This window comes from Culicoides brevitarsis, chromosome 2, assembly GCF_036172545.1.
Source record: "Culicoides brevitarsis isolate CSIRO-B50_1 chromosome 2, AGI_CSIRO_Cbre_v1, whole genome shotgun sequence".
Classification (NCBI taxonomy): Eukaryota; Metazoa; Arthropoda; class Insecta; order Diptera; family Ceratopogonidae; genus Culicoides; species Culicoides brevitarsis.
Genome location: NC_087086.1, coordinates 42,707,056 through 42,728,645, shown reverse-complemented (window position 1 = coordinate 42,728,645; position 21,590 = coordinate 42,707,056). Strand labels below are relative to the sequence as shown.

General features: G+C 25.9%; 1 protein-coding gene across 1 annotated transcript in view; it reads left to right on the top strand.

The window, feature by feature from the left end:
• The window catches only part of LOC134829205 (zwei Ig domain protein zig-8), a 41,104-nt gene extending 20,394 nt beyond the window's left edge, over window positions 1-20,710 (top strand). The window contains exons 4-8 of the mRNA XM_063842203.1: window positions 12,842-12,974; window positions 17,506-17,625; window positions 19,649-19,763; window positions 20,210-20,307; window positions 20,496-20,710. Of these exons, the coding sequence (XP_063698273.1) occupies window positions 12,842-12,974; window positions 17,506-17,625; window positions 19,649-19,763; window positions 20,210-20,307; window positions 20,496-20,710 (681 nt within the window). The remainder of the gene's footprint in view (window positions 1-12,841; window positions 12,975-17,505; window positions 17,626-19,648; window positions 19,764-20,209; window positions 20,308-20,495) is intronic.
• The last annotated feature ends 880 nt before the right edge of the window (window positions 20,711-21,590 follow it).

Here is a 21,590-nt window from a genome sequence, read left to right as displayed (position 1 = left end):
GTAAAACGCCTTCCCATGAAACTTGTCCTGAGCAATGTTTTTCATCAAAAAAAAAAAAAAAAAAAAAAAAAATTTTTTTGAAAATTTGGAAAAAAAAAATTTATCTCTTCGTAAAACGCCTTCCCATGAAACTTGTCCTGAGCAATGTTTTTCATCAAAAAAAAAAAAAATTTTTTTTGAAAATTTGGAAAAAAAAATTTATCTCTTCGTAAAACGCCTTCCCATGAAACTTGTCCTGAGCAATGTTTTTCATCAAAAAAAAAAAAAAAATTTTTTTTTTGAAAATTTGGAAAAAAAAAATTTATCTCTTCGTAAAACGCCTTCCCATGAAACTTGTCCTGAGCAATGTTTTTCATCAAAAAAAAAAAAAAAAAATTTTTTTTGAAAATTTGGAAAAAAAAAATTTATCTCTTCGTAAAACGCCTTCCCATGAAACTTGTCCTGAGCAATGTTTTTCATCAAAAAAAAAAAAAAAAATTTTTTTTTTGAAAATTTGGAAAAAAAAAATTTATCTCTTCGTAAAACGCCTTCCCATGAAACTTGTCCTGAGCAATGTTTTTCATCAAAAAAAAAAAAAAAAAATTTTTTTTTGAAAATTTGGAAAAAAAAAATTTATCTCTTCGTAAAACGCCTTCCCATGAAACTTGTCCTGAGCAATGTTTTTCATCAAAAAAAAAAAAAAAAAATTTTTTTTTTGAAAATTTGGAAAAAAAAATTTATCTCTTCGTAAAACGCCTTCCCATGAAACTTGTCCTGAGCAATGTTTTTCATCAAAAAAAAAAAAAAAAAATTTTTTTTGAAAATTTGGAAAAAAAAAATTTATCTCTTCGTAAAACGCCTTCCCATGAAACTTGTCCTGAGCAATGTTTTTCATCAAAAAAAAAAAAAAAAATTTTTTTTTTGAAAATTTGGAAAAAAAAAATTTATCTCTTCGTAAAACGCCTTCCCATGAAACTTGTCTTGAGCAATGTTTTTCATCAAAAAAAAAAAAAAAAAATTTTTTTTGAAAATTTGGAAAAAAAAAATTTATCTCTTCGTAAAACGCCTTCCCATGAAACTTGTCCTGAGCAATGTTTTTCATCAAAAAAAAAAAAAAAAATTTTTTTTTTGAAAATTTGGAAAAAAAAAATTTATCTCTTCGTAAAACGCCTTCCCATGAAACTTGTCCTGAGCAATGTTTTTCATCAAAAAAAAAAAAAAAAATTTTTTTTTTGAAAATTTGGAAAAAAAAAATTTATCTCTTCGTAAAACGCCTTCCCATGAAACTTGTCCTGAGCAATGTTTTTCATCAAAAAAAAAAAAAAAAAAAATTTTTTTGAAAATTTGGAAAAAAAAAATTTATCTCTTCGTAAAACGCCTTCCCATGAAACTTGTCCTGAGCAATGTTTTTCATCAAAAAAAAAAAAAAAAAAATTTTTTTTGAAAATTTGGAAAAAAAAAATTTATCTCTTCGTAAAACGCCTTCCCATGAAACTTGTCCTGAGCAATGTTTTTCATCAAAAAAAAAAAAAAAATTTTTTTTTTGAAAATTTGGAAAAAAAAAATTTATCTCTTCGTAAAACGCCTTCCCATGAAACTTGTCCTGAGCAATGTTTTTCATCAAAAAAAAAAAAAAAAAATTTTTTTTGAAAATTTGGAAAAAAAAAATTTATCTCTTCGTAAAACGCCTTCCCATGAAACTTGTCCTGAGCAATGTTTTTCATCAAAAAAAAAAATAAAAAAAAAAAAAAAAAAAAAAAAAATTTTTTTGAAAATTTGGAAAAAAAAAATTTATCTCTTCGTAAAACGCCTTCCCATGAAACTTGTCCTGAGCAATGTTTTTCATCAAAAAAAAAAAAAAAAAATTTTTTTTTTGAAAATTTGGAAAAAAAAAATTTATCTCTTCGTAAAACGCCTTCCCATGAAACTTGTCCTGAGCAATGTTTTTCATCAAAAAAAAAAAAAAAAATTTTTTTTTTGAAAATTTGGAAAAAAAAAATTTATCTCTTCGTAAAACGCCTTCATATGAAACTTGTCCTGAGCAATGTTTTTCATCAAAAAAAAAAAAAAAAAATTTTTTTTGAAAATTTGGAAAAAAAAAATTTATCTCTTCGTAAAACGCCTTCCCATGAAACTTGTCCTGAGCAATGTTTTTCAAAAAAAAAAAAAAAAAAAAAAAAAAAAATTTTTTTTGAAAATTTGGAAAAAAAAAATTTATCTCTTCGTAAAACGCCTTCCCATGAAACTTGTCCTGAGCAATGTTTTTCATCAAAAAAAAAAAAAAAAATTTTTTTTGAAAATTTGGAAAAAAAAAATTTATCTCTTCGTAAAACGCCTTCCCATGAAACTTGTCCTGAGCAATGTTTTTCATCAAAAAAAAAAAAAAAAAAAATTTTTTTTTCTTCGTAAAACGCCTTCCCATGAAACTTGTCCTGAGCAAAAAAAAAAAAAAAAAAAAAAATTTTTTTTGAAAATTTGGAAAAAAAAAATTTATCTCTTCGTAAAACGCCTTCCCATGAAACTTGTCCTGATCAATTTTTTTCAAAAAAAAAAAAAAAAATTTTTTTTGAAAATTTGGAAAAAAAAATTTATCTCTTCGTAAAACGCCTTCCCATGAAACTTGTCCTGAGCAATGTTTTTCATCAAAAAAAAAAAAAAAAAAAAAAAATTTTTTTTTTGAAAATTTGGAAAAAAAAAATTTATCTCTTCGTAAAACGCCTTCCCATGAAACTTGTCCTGAGCAATGTTTTTCATCATAAAAAAAAAAAAAAAAAAATTTTTTTGAAAATTTGGAAAAAAAAAAATTTATCTCTTCGTAAAACGCCTTCCCATGAAACTTGTCCTGAGCAATGTTTTTCATCAAAAAAAAAAAAAAATTTTTTTTTTGAAAATTTGGAAAAAAAAAATTTATCTCTTCGTAAAACGCCTTCCCATGAAACTTGTCCTGAGCAATGTTTTTCATCAAAAAAAAAAAAAAAAAATTTTTTTTGAAAATTTGGAAAAAAAAAATTTATCTCTTCAAAAACGCCTTCCCATGAAAATTGTGCTTGAGCAATGTTTTTAATCAAAAAAAAAAAAAAAATTTTTTTTTTGAAAATTTGGAAAAAAAAATTTATCTCTTCGTAAAACGCCTTCCCATGAAACTTGTCCTGAGCAATGTTTTTCATCAAAAAAAAAAAAAAAAAAAAAATTTTTTTGAAAATTTGGAAAAAAAAAATTTATCTCTTCGTAAAACGCCTTCCCATGAAACTTGTCCTGAGCAATGTTTTTCATCAAAAAAAAAAAAAAAAATTTTTTTTTTGAAAATTTGGAAAAAAAAAATTTATCTCTTCGTAAAACGCCTTCCCATGAAACTTGTCCTGAGCAATGTTTTTCATCAAAAAAAAAAAAAAAAAAATTTTTTTTGAAAATTTGGAAAAAAAAAATTTATCTCTTCGTAAAACGCCTTCCCATGAAACTTGTCCTGAGCAATGTTTTTCATCAAAAAAAAAAAAAATTTTTTTTTTGAAAATTTGGAAAAAAAAATTTATCTCTTCGTAAAACGCCTTCCCATGAAACTTGTCCTGAGCAATGTTTTTCATCAAAAAAAAAAAAAAATTTTTTTTTTGAAAATTTGGAAAAAAAAAATTTATCTCTTCGTAAAACGCCTTCCCATGAAACTTGTTTGAGCAATGTTTTTCATCAAAAAAAAAAAAAAAAAAAAAATTTTTTTTTTGAAAATTTGGAAAAAAAAAATTTATCTCTTCGTAAAACGCCTTCCCATGAAACTTGTCCTGAGCAATGTTTTTCTTCAAAAAAAAAAAAAAAAAAATAAAAATTTCATAAAAGTAACTGTCAAAATATTTTAAAAAATAATTTTTACAAAAAAAAAAAAAAATTTTTTTTTTGAAAATTTGGAAAAAAAAATTTATCTCTTCGTAAAACGCCTTCCCATGAAACTTGTCCTGAGCAATGTTTTTCATCAAAAAAAAAAAAAAAAAATTTTTTTTTTTTTTTAAATTTGGAAAAAAAAAATTTTATCTCTTCGTAAAACGCCTTCCCATGAAACTTGTCCTGAGCAATGTTTTTCATCAAAAAAAAAAAAAATTTTTTTTGAAAATTTGGAAAAAAAAATTTATCTCTTCGTAAAACGCCTTCCCATGAAACTTGTCCTGAGCAATGTTTTTCATCAAAAAAAAAAAAAAAAAATTTTTTTTGAAAATTTGGAAAAAAAAAATTTATCTCTTCGTAAAACGCCTTCCCATGAAACTTGTCCTGAGCAATGTTTTTCATCAAAAAAAAAAAAAAAAAATTTTTTTTGAAAATTTGGAAAAAAAAAATTTATCTCTTCGTAAAACGCCTTCCCATGAAACTTGTCCTGAGCAATGTTTTTCATCAAAAAAAAAAAAAAAAATTTTTTTTGAAAATTTGGAAAAAAAAATTTATCTCTTCGTAAAACGCCTTCCCATGAAACTTGCCCTGAGCAATGTTTTTCATCAAAAAAAAAAAAAAAAAATTTTTTTTTTGAAAATTTGGAAAAAAAAAATTTATCTCTTCGTAAAACGCCTTCCCATGAAACTTGTCCTGAGCAATGTTTTTCATCAAAAAAAAAAAAAAAAATTTTTTTTTTGAAAATTTGGAAAAAAAAAATTTATCTCTTCGTAAAACGCCTTCCCATGAAACTTGTCCTGAGCAATGTTTTTCATCAAAAAAAAAAAAAATTTTTTTTGAAAATTTGGAAAAAAAAATTTATCTCTTCGTAAAACGCCTTCCCATGAAACTTGTCCTGAGCAATGTTTTTCATCAAAAAAAAAAAAAAATTTTTTTTTTGAAAATTTGGAAAAAAAAATTTATCTCTTCGTAAAACGCCTTCCCATGAAACTTGTCCTGAGCAATGTTTTTCATCAAAAAAAAAAAATTTTTTTTGAAAATTTGGAAAAAAAAAATTTATCTCTTCGTAAAACGCCTTCCCATGAAACTTGTCCTGAGCAATGTTTTTCATCAAAAAAAAAAAAAAAAAATTTTTTTTGAAAATTTGGAAAAAAAAAATTTATCTCTTCGTAAAACGCCTTCCCATGAAACTTGTCCTGAGCAATGTTTTTCATCAAAAAAAAAAAAAAAAAAAAATTTTTTTTTTGAAAATTTGGAAAAAAAAAATTTATCTCTTCGTAAAACGCCTTCCCATGAAACTTGTCCTGAGCAATGTTTTTCATCAAAAAAAAAAAAAAATTTTTTTTGAAAATTTGGAAAAAAAAAATTTATCTCTTCGTAAAACGCCTTCCCATGAAACTTGTCCTGAGCAATGTTTTTCATCAAAAAAAAAAAAAAAAAAATTTTTTTTGAAAATTTGGAAAAAAAAAATTTATCTCTTCGTAAAACGCCTTCCCATGAAACTTGTCCTGAGCAATGTTTTTCATCAAAAAAAAAAAAAAAAAAAAAAAAAAAAAAATTTTTTTTTTGAAAATTTGGAAAAAAAAAATTTATCTCTTCGTAAAACGCCTTCCCATGAAACTTGTCCTGAGCAATGTTTTTCATCATAAAAAAAAAAAAAAAAAATTTTTTTTGAAAATTTGGAAAAAAAAAATTTATCTCTTCGTAAAACGCCTTCCCATGAAACTTGTCCTGAGCAATGTTTTTCATCAAAAAAAAAAAAAAAAAAAAAAAAAAAAATTTTTTGAAAATTTGGAAAAAAAAATTTATCTCTTCGTAAAACGCCTTCCCATGAAACTTGTCCTGAGCAATGTTTTTCATCAAAAAAAAAAAAAAAAAAAATTTTTTTTGAAAATTTGGAAAAAAAAAATTTATCTCTTCGTAAAACGCCTTCCCATGAAACTTGTCCTGAGCAATGTTTTTCATCAAAAAAAAAAAAAAAAAAAAATTTTTTTGAAAATTTGGAAAAAAAAAATTTATCTCTTCGTAAAACGCCTTCCCATGAAACTTGTCCTGAGCAATGTTTTTCATCAAAGTTTTTCATCAAAAAAAAAAAAAAAAAATTTTTTTTGAAAATTTGGAAAAAAAAAAAAAAAAATGTTTTTTCAAAAAAAAAAAAAAAAAATTTTTTTTTTGAAAATTTGGAAAAAAAAAATTTATCTCTTCGTAAAACGCCTTCCCATGAAACTTGTCCTGAGCAATGTTTTTCATCAAAAAAAAAAAAAAAAAATTTTTTTTGAAAATTTGGAAAAAAAAAATTTATCTCTTCGTAAAACGCCTTCCCATGAAACTTGTCCTGAGCAATGTTTTTCATCAAAAAAAAAAAAAAAAATTTTTTTTTTGAAAATTTGGAAAAAAAAAATTTATCTCTTCGTAAAACGCCTTCCCATGAAACTTGTCCTGAGAAATGTTTTTCATCAAAAAAAAAAAAAAAAATTTTTTTTTTGAAAATTTGGAAAAAAAAAATTTATCTCTTCGTAAAACGCCTTCCCATGAAACTTGTCCTGAGCAATGTTTTTCATCAAAAAAAAAAAAAAAAAAATTTTTTTTGAAAATTTGGAAAAAAAAAATTTATCTCTTCGTAAAACGCCTTCCCATGAAACTTGTCCTGAGCAATGTTTTTCATCAAAAAAAAAAAAAAAAATTTTTTTTGAAAATTTGGAAAAAAAAAATTTATCTCTTCGTAAAACGCCTTCCCATGAAACTTGTCCTGAGCAATGTTTTTCATCAAAAAAAAAAAAAAAAAAAAAATTTTTTTGAAAATTTGGAAAAAAAAAATTTATCTCTTCGTAAAACGCCTTCCCATGAAACTTGTCCTGAGCAATGTTTTTCATCAAAAAAAAAAAAAAAAAAATTTTTTTTGAAAATTTGGAAAAAAAAAATTTATCTCTTCGTAAAACGCCTTCCCATGAAACTTGTCCTGAGCAATGTTTTTCATCATAAAAAAAAAAAAAAAAAATTTTTTTGAAAATTTGGAAAAAAAAAATTTATCTCTTCGTAAAACGCCTTCCCATGAAACTTGTCCTGAGCAATGTTTTTCATCAAAAAAAAAAAAAAAAATTTTTTTTGAAAATTTGGAAAAAAAAAATTTATCTCTTCGTAAAACGCCTTCCCATGAAACTTGTCCTGAGCAATGTTTTTCATCAAAAAAAAAAAAAAAAAAAAAAAAAAAAAAATTTTTTTTTTTTTTTTGAAAATTTGGAAAAAAAAAATTTATCTCTTCGTAAAACGCCTTCCCATGAAACTTGTCCTGAGCAATGTTTTTCATCAAAAAAAAAAAAAAAAATTTTTTTTGAAAATTTGGAAAAAAAAAATTTATCTCTTCGTAAAACGCCTTCCCATGAAACTTGTCCTGAGCAATGTTTTTCATCAAAAAAAAAAAAAAAAATTTTTTTTGAAAATTTGGAAAAAAAAAATTTATCTCTTCGTAAAACGCCTTCCCATGAAACTTGTCCTGAGCAATGTTTTTCATCAAAAAAAAAAAAAAATTTTTTTTTTGAAAATTTGGAAAAAAAAAATTTATCTCTTCGTAAAACGCCTTCCCATGAAACTTGTCCTGAGCAATGTTTTTAAACAAAAAAAAAAAAAAAAAAAAAATTTTTTTTTTTAAAATTTGTAAAAAAAAAATTTATCTCTTCGTAAAACGCCTTCCCATGAAACTTGTCCTGAGCAATGTTTTTCATCAAAAAAAAAAAAAAAATTTTTTTTGAAAATTTGGAAAAAAAAATTTATCTCTTCGTAAAACGCCTTCCCATGAAACTTGTCCTGAGCAATGTTTTTCATCAAAAAAAAAAAAAAAATTTTTTTTGAAAATTTGGAAAAAAAAATTTATCTCTTCGTAAAACGCCTTCCCATGAAACTTGTCCTGAGCAATGTTTTTCATCAAAAAAAAAAAAAAAAAATTTTTTTTGAAAATTTGGAAAAAAAAAATTTATCTCTTCGTAAAACGCCTTCCCATGAAACTTGTCCTGAGCAATGTTTTTCATCAAAAAAAAAAAAAAAAAATTTTTTTTGAAAATTTGGAAAAAAAAAATTTATCTCTTCGTAAAACGCCTTCCCATGAAACTTGTCCTGAGCAATGTTTTTCATCAAAAAAAAAAAAAAAAAAATTTTTTTTGAAAATTTGGAAAAAAAAAATTTATCTCTTCGTAAAACGCCTTCCCATGAAACTTGTCCTGAGCAATGTTTTTCATCAAAAAAAAAAAAAAAAATTTTTTTTGAAAATTTGGAAAAAAAAAATTTATCTCTTCGTAAAACGCCTTCCCATGAAACTTGTCCTGAGCAATGTTTTTCATCAAAAAAAAAAAAAAAAAATTTTTTTTGAAAATTTGGAAAAAAAAAATTTATCTCTTCGTAAAACGCCTTCCCATGAAACTTGTCCTGAGCAATGTTTTTCATCAAAAAAAAAAAAAAAAATTTTTTTTGAAAATTTGGAAAAAAAAAATTTATCTCTTCGTAAAACGCCTTCCCATGAAACTTGTCCTGAGCAATGTTTTTCATCAAAAAAAAAAAAAAAAAATTTTTTTTGAAAATTTGGAAAAAAAAAATTTATCTCTTCGTAAAACGCCTTCCCATGAAACTTGTCCTGAGCAATGTTTTTCATCAAAAAAAAAAAAAAAAAAATTTTTTTTGAAAATTTGGAAAAAAAAAATTTATCTCTTCGTAAAACGCCTTCCCATGAAACTTGTCCTGAGCAATGTTTTTCATCAAAAAAAAAAAAAAAAAATTTTTTTTGAAAATTTGGAAAAAAAAAATTTATCTCTTCGTAAAACGCCTTCCCATGAAACTTGTCCTGAGCAATGTTTTTCATCAAAAAAAAAAAAAAAAATTTTTTTTTTGAAAATTTGGAAAAAAAAAAATTTATCTCTTCGTAAAACGCCTTCCCATGAAACTTGTCCTGAGCAATGTTTTTCATCAAAAAAAAAAAAAAAAATTTTTTTTTGAAAATTTGGAAAAAAAAATTTATCTCTTCGTAAAACGCCTTCCCATGAAACTTGTCCTGAGCAATGTTTTTCATCAAAAAAAAAAAAAAAAAAAATTTTTTTTTTGAAAATTTGGAAAAAAAAAATTTATCTCTTCGTAAAACGCCTTCCCATGAAACTTGTCCTGAGCAATGTTTTTCATCAAAAAAAAAAAAAAAAAAAATTTTTTTTGAAAATTTGGAAAAAAAAAATTTATCTCTTCGTAAAACGCCTTCCCATGAAACTTGTCCTGAGCAATGTTTTTCATCAAAAAAAAAAAAAAAAAAAAAAAAAAAAAAATTTTTTTTGAAAATTTGGAAAAAAAAAATTTATCTCTTCGTAAAACGCCTTCCCATGAAACTTGTCCTGAGCAATGTTTTTCATCAAAAAAAAAAAAAAAATTTTTTTTTTGAAAATTTGGAAAAAAAAAAATTTATCTCTTCGTAAAACGCCTTCCCATGAAACTTGTCCTGAGCAATGTTTTTCATCAAAAAAAAAAAAAAAAAATTTTTTTTGAAAATTTGGAAAAAAAAAATTTATCTCTTCGTAAAACGCCTTCCCATGAAACTTGTCCTGAGCAATGTTTTTCATCAAAAAAAAAAAAAAAATTTTTTTTTTGAAAATTTGGAAAAAAAAAATTTATCTCTTCGTAAAACGCCTTCCCATGAAACTTGTCCTGAGCAATGTTTTTCATCAAAAAAAAAAAAAAAAAAATTTTTTTTGAAAATTTGGAAAAAAAAAATTTATCTCTTCGTAAAACGCCTTCCCATGAAACTTGTCCTGAGCAATGTTTTTCAAAAAAAAAAAAAAAAAAAAAAATTTTTTTGAAAATTTGGAAAAAAAAAATTTATCTCTTCGTAAAACGCCTTCCCATGAAACTTGTCCTGAGCAATGTTTTTCATCAAAAAAAAAAAAAAAAAAAAAAAAAAAAAAAAAAATTTTTTTTGAAAATTTGGAAAAAAAAAATTTATCTCTTCGTAAAACGCCTTCCCATGAAACTTGTCTTGAGCAATGTTTTTCATCAAAAAAAAAAAAAAAAAATTTTTTTGAAAATTTGGAAAAAAAAAATTTATCTCTTCGTAAAACGCCTTCCCATGAAACTTGTCCTGAGCAATGTTTTTCATCAAAAAAAAAAAAAAAAAATTTTTTTTTTGAAAATTTGGAAAAAAAAAATTTGTCTCTTCGTAAAACGCCTTCCCATGAAACTTGTCCTGAGCAATGTTTTTCATCAAAAAAAAAAAAAAAAAAATTTTTTTTGAAAATTTGGAAAAAAAAAATTTATCTCTTCGTAAAACGCCTTCCCATGAAACTTGTCCTGAGCAATGTTTTTCATCATAAAAAAAAAAAAAAAAAAAAAAAAAAAAATTTTTTTGAAAATTTGGAAAAAAAAAATTTATCTCTTCGTAAAACGCCTTCCCATGAAACTTGTCCTGAGCAATGTTTTTCATCAAAAAAAAAAAAAAAAATTTTTTTGAAAATTTGGAAAAAAAAAATTTATCTCTTCGTAAAACGCCTTCCCATGAAACTTGTCCTGAGCAATGTTTTTCATCAAAAAAAAAAAAAAAAATTTTTTTTTTGAAAATTTGGAAAAAAAAAATTTGTCTCTTCGTAAAACGCCTTCCCATGAAACTTGTCTTGAGAAATGTTTTTCATCAAAAAAAAAAAAAATTTTTTTTGAAAATTTGGAAAAAAAAATTTATCTCTTCGTAAAACGCCTTCCCATGAAACTTGTCCTGAGCAATGTTTTTCATCAAAAAAAAAAAAAAAAATTTTTTTTTTGAAAATTTGGAAAAAAAAAATTTGTCTCTTCGTAAAACGCCTTCCCATGAAACTTGTCTTGAGAAATGTTTTTCATCAAAAAAAAAAAAAAAAAAAAAAATTTTTTTGAAAATTTGGAAAAAAAAAATTTATCTCTTCGTAAAACGCCTTCCCATGAAACTTGTCCTGAGCAATGTTTTTCATCAAAAAAAAAAAAAAAAAATTTTTTTTGAAAATTTGGAAAAAAAAAATTTATCTCTTCGTAAAACGCCTTCCCATGAAACTTGTCCTGAGCAATGTTTTTCATCAAAAAAAAAAAAAAAAAATTTTTTTGAAAATTTGGAAAAAAAAAATTTATCTCTTCGTAAAACGCCTTCCCATGAAACTTGTCCTGAGCAATGTTTTTCATCAAAAAAAAAAAAAAAAAAAAAATTTTTTTTGAAAATTTGGAAAAAAAAAATTTATCTCTTCGTAAAACGCCTTCCCATGAAACTTGTCCTGAGCAATGTTTTTCATCAAAAAAAAAAAAAAAAAAAATTTTTTTGAAAATTTGGAAAAAAAAAATTTATCTCTTCGTAAAACGCCTTCCCATGAAACTTGTCCTGAGCAATGTTTTTCAGAAAAAAAAAAAAAAAAAAAAAAAAAAAAAAAAAAAAAAAAAAAAAAAAATTTTTTTTGAAAATTTGGAAAAAAAAATTTATCTCTTCGTAAAACGCCTTCCCATGAAACTTGTCCTGAGCAATGTTTTTCATCAAAAAAAAAAAAAAAAAAAAAAAATTTTTTTTGAAAATTTGGAAAAAAAAAATTTATCTCTTCGTAAAACGCCTTCATATGAAACTTGTCCTGAGCAATGTTTTTCATCAAAAAAAAAAAAAAAAAATTTTTTTTGAAAATTTGGAAAAAAAAAATTTATCTCTTCGTAAAACGCCTTCCCATGAAACTTGTCCTGAGCAATGTTTTTCACCAAAAAAAAAAAAAATTTTTTGAAAATTTGGAAAAAAAAATTTATCTCTTCGTAAAACGCCTTCCCATGAAACTTGTCCTGAGCAATGTTTTTCATGGAAAAAAAAAATTTATCTCTTCGTACGCCTTCTCATGAAACTTAACCTGAACAATTTTTTTCATCAAAAAAAAAAAAATTTTTTTTGAAAATTTGGAAAAAAAAAATTTATCTCTTCGTAAAACGCCTTCCCATGAAACTTGTCCTGAGCAATGTTTTTCATCAAAAAAAAAAAAAAATTTTTGAAAATTTGGAAAAAAAAATTTATCTCTTCGTAAAACGCCTTCCCATGAAACTTGTCTTGAGCAATGTTTTTCATCAAAAAAAAAAAAAAAAAAAAAAAAATTTTTTGAAAATTTGGAAAAAAATTATCTCTTCGTAAAACGCCTTCCCATGAAACTTGTCCTGAGCAATGTTTTTCACCAAAAAAAAAAAAAATTTTTTGAAAATTTGGAAAAAAAAATTTATCTCTTCGTAAAACGCCTTCCCATGAAACTTGTCCTGAGCAATGTTTTTCATCAAAAAAAAAAAAAAAAATTTTTTTTTTGAAAATTTGGAAAAAAAAAATTTGTCTCTTCGTAAAACGCCTTCCCATGAAACTTGTCCTGAGCAATGTTTTTCATCAAAAAAAAAAAAAAAAAAAAAAAAAAATTTTTTTTTTTGAAAATTTGGAAAAAAAAAATTTGTCTCTTCGTAAAACGCCTTCCCATGAAACTTGTCTTGAGAAATGTTTTTCATCAAAAAAAAAAAAAAAAAAAAAATTTTTTTGAAAATTTGGAAAAAAAAAATTTATCTCTTCGTAAAACGCCCTCCCATGAAACTTGTCCTGAGCAATGTTTTTCATCAAAAAAAAAAAAAAAAAAAAAAAAAAAATTTTTTTGAAAATTTGGAAAAAAAAAATTTATCTCTTCGTAAAACGCCTTCCCATGAAACTTATCCTGAGCAATGATTTTCATCTGAATTTTTTTTTTTTCATTTTCACAATGGCCTGATTGGCATTCGTTGATAATTTCCGTCAAACTTTTTATAGTGCAATGAAACGAATAGATAGATATCAGATCATGTTCGTCTTTATATTAGATTATTATTATTTAGATTGTAGATATGTGAAAAAACCCATTCTTTTAATGACTTTCATAGGACAACCTCCGAACATCGCATATCATCATCATTCAAACACGATACGACTAAACAAACAAATTTCTAACTAAATAAAAAATCTATTTTCACACAGGTTTTGCGTCGTGAAAATCCATCAATGTGGACATTGCAAATTAAATATCCACAAATATCAGATTCCGGGACATACGAGTGCCAAATAAATACAGAGCCAAAAATGTCACTTTCGTACACATTTAATGTAGTTGGTAAGTATGCGAGTCTTATATTATGTCACATTGTTATGGTATAGAATTATTTTGTGTTTTTGATCAATTCGAGATAAAATTCAGTCTGCAGTAGGTGAAATAATTTTATATTCGAAAAACGCATCGAAACACAGAAATAGACAGTCGAAAGAGAAAAAAAGGAAAGAACTGAAACCCACATATTTTTTGCAACAAGAGACACGATTTTCAGTTGTCTGTAAATATATTTGAGCACACAAAAAAGTTTTTGTGTGTTTTTGCTCCGTGATTTTGTATCCGAAAAATACAATAGAAAAGTTTTTTAAGCCAATGCTGGGCAAAAAAGGAAACAGTTCGTTTGGTGTCGTTCGCTTAAAAGGATTTGGTTTACTTTTCTAATTTAAACGAAACCGTATGCAAACGCAATAATATTTTATTAAGTTTAATCTCTGCAAGATAACATGATCCATGGTTCTGTTTGGTTAATAAAGTTATAAGGTGCTAAAATTTTCTCGATGTTTTAAAAATCAATCGATTAACTTCAATACTTTTCATAAATTTTATAAAAATCTTTTGTCCTTATTTTCATTTGGGTAGTCTTGAATCTAAATGAATGTTTTTGTATCCTCGCCAAATAGAAAAACCATTTTTTTTTTCCTTTTAAGAATAATATAAGGTTACATTGTTTGTGTTGTTTTTACTATTTTATTTAAGACATACGAGAAATTGATATGGTTATATTTGTGTTTGAAATGAAAATTTTAACAAAAAAAAATTACTTAGTTTTGTTTGTGTTTGTCGAAAATCTTCTTCTTGTTATTACTTTTCAAACTAAGTGTGAAAAAAATACTTCAATTTGGAAAAAACATCTTTTCCAATAAAGTGTATTTTTTAAGATACGGCGCGTCACATTTAAAAACCCAAGTGTGCCTTTTAAATGTATTCCTCTTTTTTCACCCTTGTTATTGAGGAAGCCCTATTTTTTTTTGTTAAGTATTACAAGGATTATAGTTGTTTTATTACATTTATTTTCTAATTAGGACTGAGTGTAACCTATTCAGAAAAAGGAAGGCATATATCACACTGCAGCATTGTCTAGTCTAGACACACATGGGAAACCAAACAAGCTCTTGCATATGTATCTAAAATACCTATATGTTGGGAGAAAGGGGGAAAAGAGAGTTACAAACCGACCAACCGACAAATTGTTTACAGCTATTCCTTTTCATTTATTTTCTCATCCTCTTATAAGCGAGCTGAGAACGCAAAAAGTTGTTGTGCTTAAATGTTGAAATGAAAAGAACTGAACAAACAAAAGATGAGCATAACGGGAATTGCATAAAGTGTACTTGCACTTGCACATAGTAGACACTATAATAGACACAAGAGACGAATGAGTGAATTTTAAGAGTCCAAAGAAGTAGTGAAATGTGGAAAATAAATTAAACTGAACAGTTTTTGCTGAATTATCTGATCTGTTTGAAAAAAAAAACGAAGAGAAGTAGAAAATATAAGAATTAATATTGGATTAGACAAGGAAAAATAATGCAAAACAAAATTATAGATGGTCTGTTTTCTCTACAGTTTTCTTATTTGGAGTTTGTCTATTTTACCGATAATGATCATTAATTTCTAATGCCCAATATTATCTAAAGGTCACGTACGAATACTATTTCTTTTAAAATTTTTCTCTCTCTCCTATGGAAATTAATTACAACGAAATTTTAAATCTAGCAAGATACGTGATTTTCTGTCACCATAAGTGAGAGCTATTTACAAACATTGAATATATTGTACGCGATTTTCAATCCCCTTTATGCTATTACCTTTTTTTCTCTTTATTTTTTTTTTATTTATTTTAAACATCCTTGCGTCGCTATAATACGTGCCGCAATATACCTGCGAGCGATTTTGTATGTATAACGAATGTATAAAGTTTGTCGTGTCGTGAACGTAATGTTTATGAGGAAATCCGTCAGCATATTTTTTTGTCGCGTTTCGTGGTTAAGCAAGCAGATTAAACATAAAATGTGTTGTCTGAATCCTGGATTTTTGTAGATTAAATGTGTGATAACATGTACTTCTTGTTTTAATAAAAATGTATTACAATGAATTTTATATAATGAATATTTTGTTATGATTGCAAAACGATTAGGTCTACAGTGAAGGAAATCTATTCCCATTTTTTAAATCTGATGAAATCAATCAACGTTTTAAAAAAAAAAACAAACAGAATTTATGTAATGAATAAAATATCGTCATCGAAACTGCTATAAGATGCTTTTGTTTTTTTATTTATCAATGTATTTTCTTGTGTATCATTGGTAAAAAAATCTTTGTATGTTATAATTGGATAACATTAAAAGAAATGACCGTTACACTTTGAATGTATCATCTATAGCTTAGTTTAGGATTTTATAGATTATTTCACCTCCTACTTACAACGAGAGCAAACATAAGCAATATATTACGTTTTTCTACTTCGTCTTATTTGTGATCATTTTTCTTTCAAAACGATCCATCAATGTTTTTCCCATTTTTTCTTCTATATTTCACAATATTCGATCCACTTTACAATATTTATGTTTTCAATATGGACCACTTTTTGTTGATGATGCAAAAATGTCAAAAAGGGAAGGAAAAAATTCTTTGGAGATGCAGTAAATTATACTTTTCTTCTTCGGGAAAATTTTCTACTTCGAATTCTTTTACGCACAACTGTGAGACAAAAAATATTTAATGAAAAAATTGTTTGCGATATAAATATTTTATCCACATTCTGTCGTTTTTGTGTTCGTGTTAAAATAATAGAGAAAAAAAAACAAAAGGGAGTAACAAAAACTGTATTGGAACCTTTACTCCTTTTCACTTTTTTTCTGATGATCCATCATACCATACCTTAACAAATCCAAAATGGGTTATCATTTTATGTTTTACGTGTTTTTATAGACCCAAATGTGTGATGAAACACGTTTAAGTTTAACGCTTGTGTGTGTTCATATCATTTTAACCCAAAATCGTTTTCAGCGGATGATGTCTTACGTTGTTATTATGAATGATTAGACAGGAAAGCATGGGAGTTTTCAAAACTCACAGTTAGGATGAAAAGGAAATTAAACTGCGCTCATATTTGATGACACTCGTAAGATAAATGAGCCTTGCTACTACATTTAAATTACTAATATTCTTAAAACTTGAGTGATTGACAAAACAAGCGTATCAAATGATGAGACAAGATACGTCGCATTTTCTCCATTCTCTTACACAATATTAGTCATCTCTGTTTGATGATGATATTAAATTTCAACGACTCTCTGTGAATAAATAGGACTCTTAAAAGTATTAGTAACGAAGGGAGATGTAAGCAAGTAGAAAATGTTTTCGTGTGTTCGTGAAACTTATTAAATGGAGCAAAAAGAACAGAAGACGGAAAAATACTCTTTAGCGTTATATATTCTGTTATTCTACAAAGGTTCGTTGAAGAGACATATACATTGTCTCGACATGCTATCAATATTCATAATACATAATAATTTTGATGAGTATATATCATTCTTAAGTAAGAAAAAAACTTTTATGATCGTTTATTTGACATGAATTGGAAAGATATATGTTCTTACTTTATCTCGTGATCATCGGGACAGTAAGAACAATACAGATCCTCCCTCTTTACAATGTCATTTCCCTTTTTAAATGAAAATCCGTGACGAAACAAAATAAATAACGAGATAAAATATGCATCATTTTATATTATTTTACACCCGCTAGTTAAGAGATACTCTCCAATCGGTTTTTTTTACTATGTTGCTATCTGGCAACAACACCAAATATAAATTGAAAATCATTAACAAAGCAATTATTAACGGCTTTAAATAAATCACTCGTAACAGTCACAATATTTTTTATGTCTACACTCTACATCTACTGCAGACAGACAACACACAGTACGCAGAACAATAGCCGTGGAAAACCAATTTTCCACAAAGATAATTTGTTATTTTAGACCTTTTCAAATTGTTATCTTTAGATTCGTGTTCGTTGGTTTGTTGTCGACATTGTTGTTGCTTTTATTTTTCGAATCTCTTTAAAGAAAACTTTATTTACATGACAAGACAATACAATAAAAGTCAATGACAATAGAGCTTTTTGCTAAAATATCATTTCATCTTTTAAGTAGAGACTTAAACTCAAAGTTTTCAAAATCTATAATTTTTTCTCCTTTGGCTTTTTATAATGCAAAAAAAAAACAATTTTAACATTTGCCTTGGCGCTTCACAAATTACTGTGCGTTAATTACGGAACCAATTACCGTTACTTTAATCCCAGCGCTTTTTAAATTCATTCAAAACATTATCATTATCCTTTTTTTTGGGTATACGATCGTTTTTGTGTGTGAGTAAGCTTTGTTATCTTCATTACTTAATTTTGTTTTTTATAACACTTACTAATTTTTTATAACACTTTTTTCTCATTTTTTTCACAAATTATGTTGCTGTGATGCTGTTGATGACAACTTAATTGTGGGATGGATACAACACTTTTTATCAACCAGAATTAAAAGCACAAATTCTTGGACCGAATGATTTGTATGTAAAATCAGGTAGTCAAATAATAATTAATTGTAAATTAACCCAAGGACCACATGATTTGGGTTCCATCTTATGGTACAAAGGTAAGTAAAACAATAATAATAATGGAAATCATTAATTTAATTGTCACTTTCTTATGTGTCTTTTAAAACGTACTATAAACTATTTTGTAAAGATTTTTCGTTTGTAGCAGCTATGTAAAATGGAAAAGAGAAAACGTGAGGAAATTCAAACAAATTTAACTGAGTGCCTTTAACACGTCTTCCCAATATAATAACAGTTGCTAATTGTTTTTCACATTGTTCATGTTATTATTATTGGTATTTTATTCATTATTAGTAGTCGAATTCATTCATATTATCATATTCTAAATGTTTCGATGAAGACAATGTAATTAATGTCGTCTAAAGTATACAAATTGGCGTCATAACAACTCATAGATTCAAACGAAGGGGAACTCAATTATTTGCATTTGTTGTACCTTCACGTGATGTGAACACTTTGATGGTTGTGTATTAATTGGATCAGGTATGGATAATACAGGAAACTCTTTTACTTTGACACGATAGCTACAAAATACCCGTGTTACGTCTCTGATTAAAATTCATTCACATTCTAATTAGTGCTCAATCGTTGTGCGAAATTTTCGACACGCGCTTCGCATAACAGAAGGTTGATTGTCTCTTAAATTTTGATAACGAACTACAACACAAATTAACCTAAGTACACAATTTTAGATGCTGTGTAATTTAATTGATCGCTTGAAAGCTAAAGCAAAAAAGAAAGTATTAATAATTCCAATATTTTTTTTGTTATAAAAATAAAAAATGAAACACTATATGGCATGAAAGTACTACAGGCAATTAATCCTTGTCACAGAGAATTACTGAATATTTATTTTTTGAATCGAAGTTGAGCATTATTTTGAAATGTAAATATTAATATAAATACGAATAATAATCAAATGATTTGAAATTACTCATCTATAATAATTTAATAATATTTAGTCTGGCGCAATGGTTCTTTGAGGCATTATTTGCATTGCAATACAAATATTACAGAATTCAATCGATATCATCTATAATTTGTGGAAATTAACAGCTCATACGGAAAAAAATATGAACTAAAGCAAAGAAAAAGTTGTTTGCAAAGTCTCTTTCTTATGCTGTTTAGTAAAAGTATTAATTTTCTTTTAATTTAAATTGGAGCTACAGTTTTCATAAATAGTCCATTTATGTATTTCTTTTGTATAAAATGTCATCTTTAAAACAAATCAGAAATATGAGAATTAGCTATACGGAGATCTTTCTCAGAGGCTTTTGAGGACAAAACATCTTTCAAAGTGTTTGCGCACGTGTCAAAATTATAAATCAATAATTCATTTCTTACTCAAGCTTTTAATTATGTACTAATATGCTATTCATTCTTTTTACTGCATTCATTAAGCTTTAAAGAATGAACCTTCTGAAAAGATAAATACACAGAATTCATACAAACTCATTTGCATATTTTTTTAAATTTGTATCGCGAGAAATTGCGCACATTTCTACCTTAAAAGAATAAATTAGATAACGTCATGAATCTCAGTAGAGACAAATAAAGATTAGAACAAAATGTAAGTAAAGCAAACCGTAATAGTTTAATTTAATTTTCTTGTGAAATCCAGTTTATGTAGGTATATACAAGGGAGGATGAAAAAAATCACACCTGATGGGTACATATTTAAACGTGACGTGGTTTTTCTATTGTTATGAAAATTGTTGTTTTTTTTTATTTTTCATCGTGCCGTATTGAAATATTTTGCATAAAAAGAACATTTGTATGAGACGGATGTGTTTTCTTTACACAAAATGAATAGGTAGTATTATTCTGTGTTTTTGGTTTGAATCAATTATGTAAATGTTGGTGTCTTCTAATTTTGTTATTGTTTGATAATGAAACCGCAAAATTGTTGGCGGTTTACACACGTAATTTTGGTCTAAATTTTAATGAGATTTGGTCTAACCATGAATTATAAGCCAACGGCGTGTTAACCTCACGTTTTGTCTCTCATCCATTATAAATTTAACATAATAAACCATTGGATTAAATAACACTTCTTTGCAGGGAACGAAATAGTTGATACATCAATTCAACAAAATAGCATTAGTCAAATCAACAATAAAAAGTATCACGATAGAATAAGCATAGAAACAGATTGGTCTGACGGATTAAAGTCAACGTAAGTATATCTTTCTTAACAGAGAATTACAATTCTGCAAATATTTTCTAAAGGATCAACTTTTATTTAATCTAAAGAAACTTGTTGCTCTGCTCTCATTAAATAAATAGTAAAGTGATTTTTTAATCGGCACAGTTTAGATCTTACATTACAATTATTTTGATTTTCATTTTCAATGAACATTTAACGATACAGCGACAAGAGACATAATATAAACGAGGGAGTTCTTGTTAAATTTTTTAGATGTGTTATTTGTAGAAGCAACTGAAACTTTATCTCATTCAGATAGATAGAATAAATGAAAAGAGAGATAAAACTATTTAGTCGAGTTTTACCCTTTCTTCTTTTGTGTACACTTCTTTTCAAAAAATTGTTTTCTACTATCCCTGATGGTACACTTAAAATATAATAATCACATAAACACACTTTTTGAATGGCCATTTTAGACTTACGATAAAGAGAGCTATTCAAAGTGATACTGGAAATTATACTTGTGTGCCAACTATAGCAAAGAGTTCGAGTGTCTGGGTACAAGTAATTAGTGGTGAGTAAAATTTGCTACATTATTATAATAATCATCATCTTAACTGCTTTACGTTCTTATTATACACACACACACGTTGTCTTTAATGCTTTATAAAATTGCACAATTATATATGATGAAGAAAAAATCTGATAATTACTCTTTTCTGTACAACACTCATATACATATTTAAAATTGCAATTTTCCAGGTGAACATCCGGCAGCAATGCAACATAATTCTGCGCCATCCTTGCTATTCGTTTTTAGTGATAGTCGTCGACATAATTGTCAAAAAAGTAGTTTTGTAAAAAAATTAATTTATTTTAGAACAGTTGGAATATATGTGATACTTATGGTATTTGTAGCCATTTTGCAGCAACTTCCGTCATTGGTTTTAATACAAAATCGATTTAATTCCAGATGAAATACTCGAATCGGCAATATATTATTATAATTTTAAAAAATAGGCATATTCAGATTTAAAACACGTTAATATTGAAAAACCATATTGTTATGAATAAAATGTTATTTGGTTAATTAATAAAATTAAATGCAAATATCAACATCATTACCATATAGGAACGTGCGGTTTCCATATGAAATATTCAGTCATTATTATTATTAAGTATGGTTACATGGCTGATCTCGATTGATTGTTGGCCTAAGAAGTCGTGCGTTCAAAATCTTTTTTTTTTTCATTTTTTTTTCGATTCTTTATAAACTTTATTGAACACATTTACAACTTTAATAATAATAATAAATTCTGTCATTTTATACATACGTAGATATACAATGAACAAATTATGGTTATTGTTTTAATGAAAAACTCATTTGATTCGATTATTTAAAGGATATGTCAGTCTCAATAGATGCGTGGCGACAAAAGTTCATGGAACATTTGTTATTTATTTCATAATCTATACGTGCAAGTTTATCGTTTCACGCGCGTTGTCATCGTCATTATTTTATTCCATGTGCTATACAACTCCGGCAACATGATTGATCACTTAAATTTTTCATTTGTTCGTTGGTACATGCGAAATTTCCGAAACATAATGCAAATAATGAAAACTCAATATTTTCGATGATATTTTATGACGATTGAGTATGCATGATTTGGTAAAGTATAATCATTAATATAATATTTTGTGTTTGTTCTGAATAAATTATTAATGTGAAACGCGATGACTATGATGATGACATTATTATTATTATAAGTGTCATTGATATATGTTCCATCGATGCAATAAACAGATATGCAAAATGAAAGAGAGCGGCTTTGACATTGATAACTCGAAAGCAAA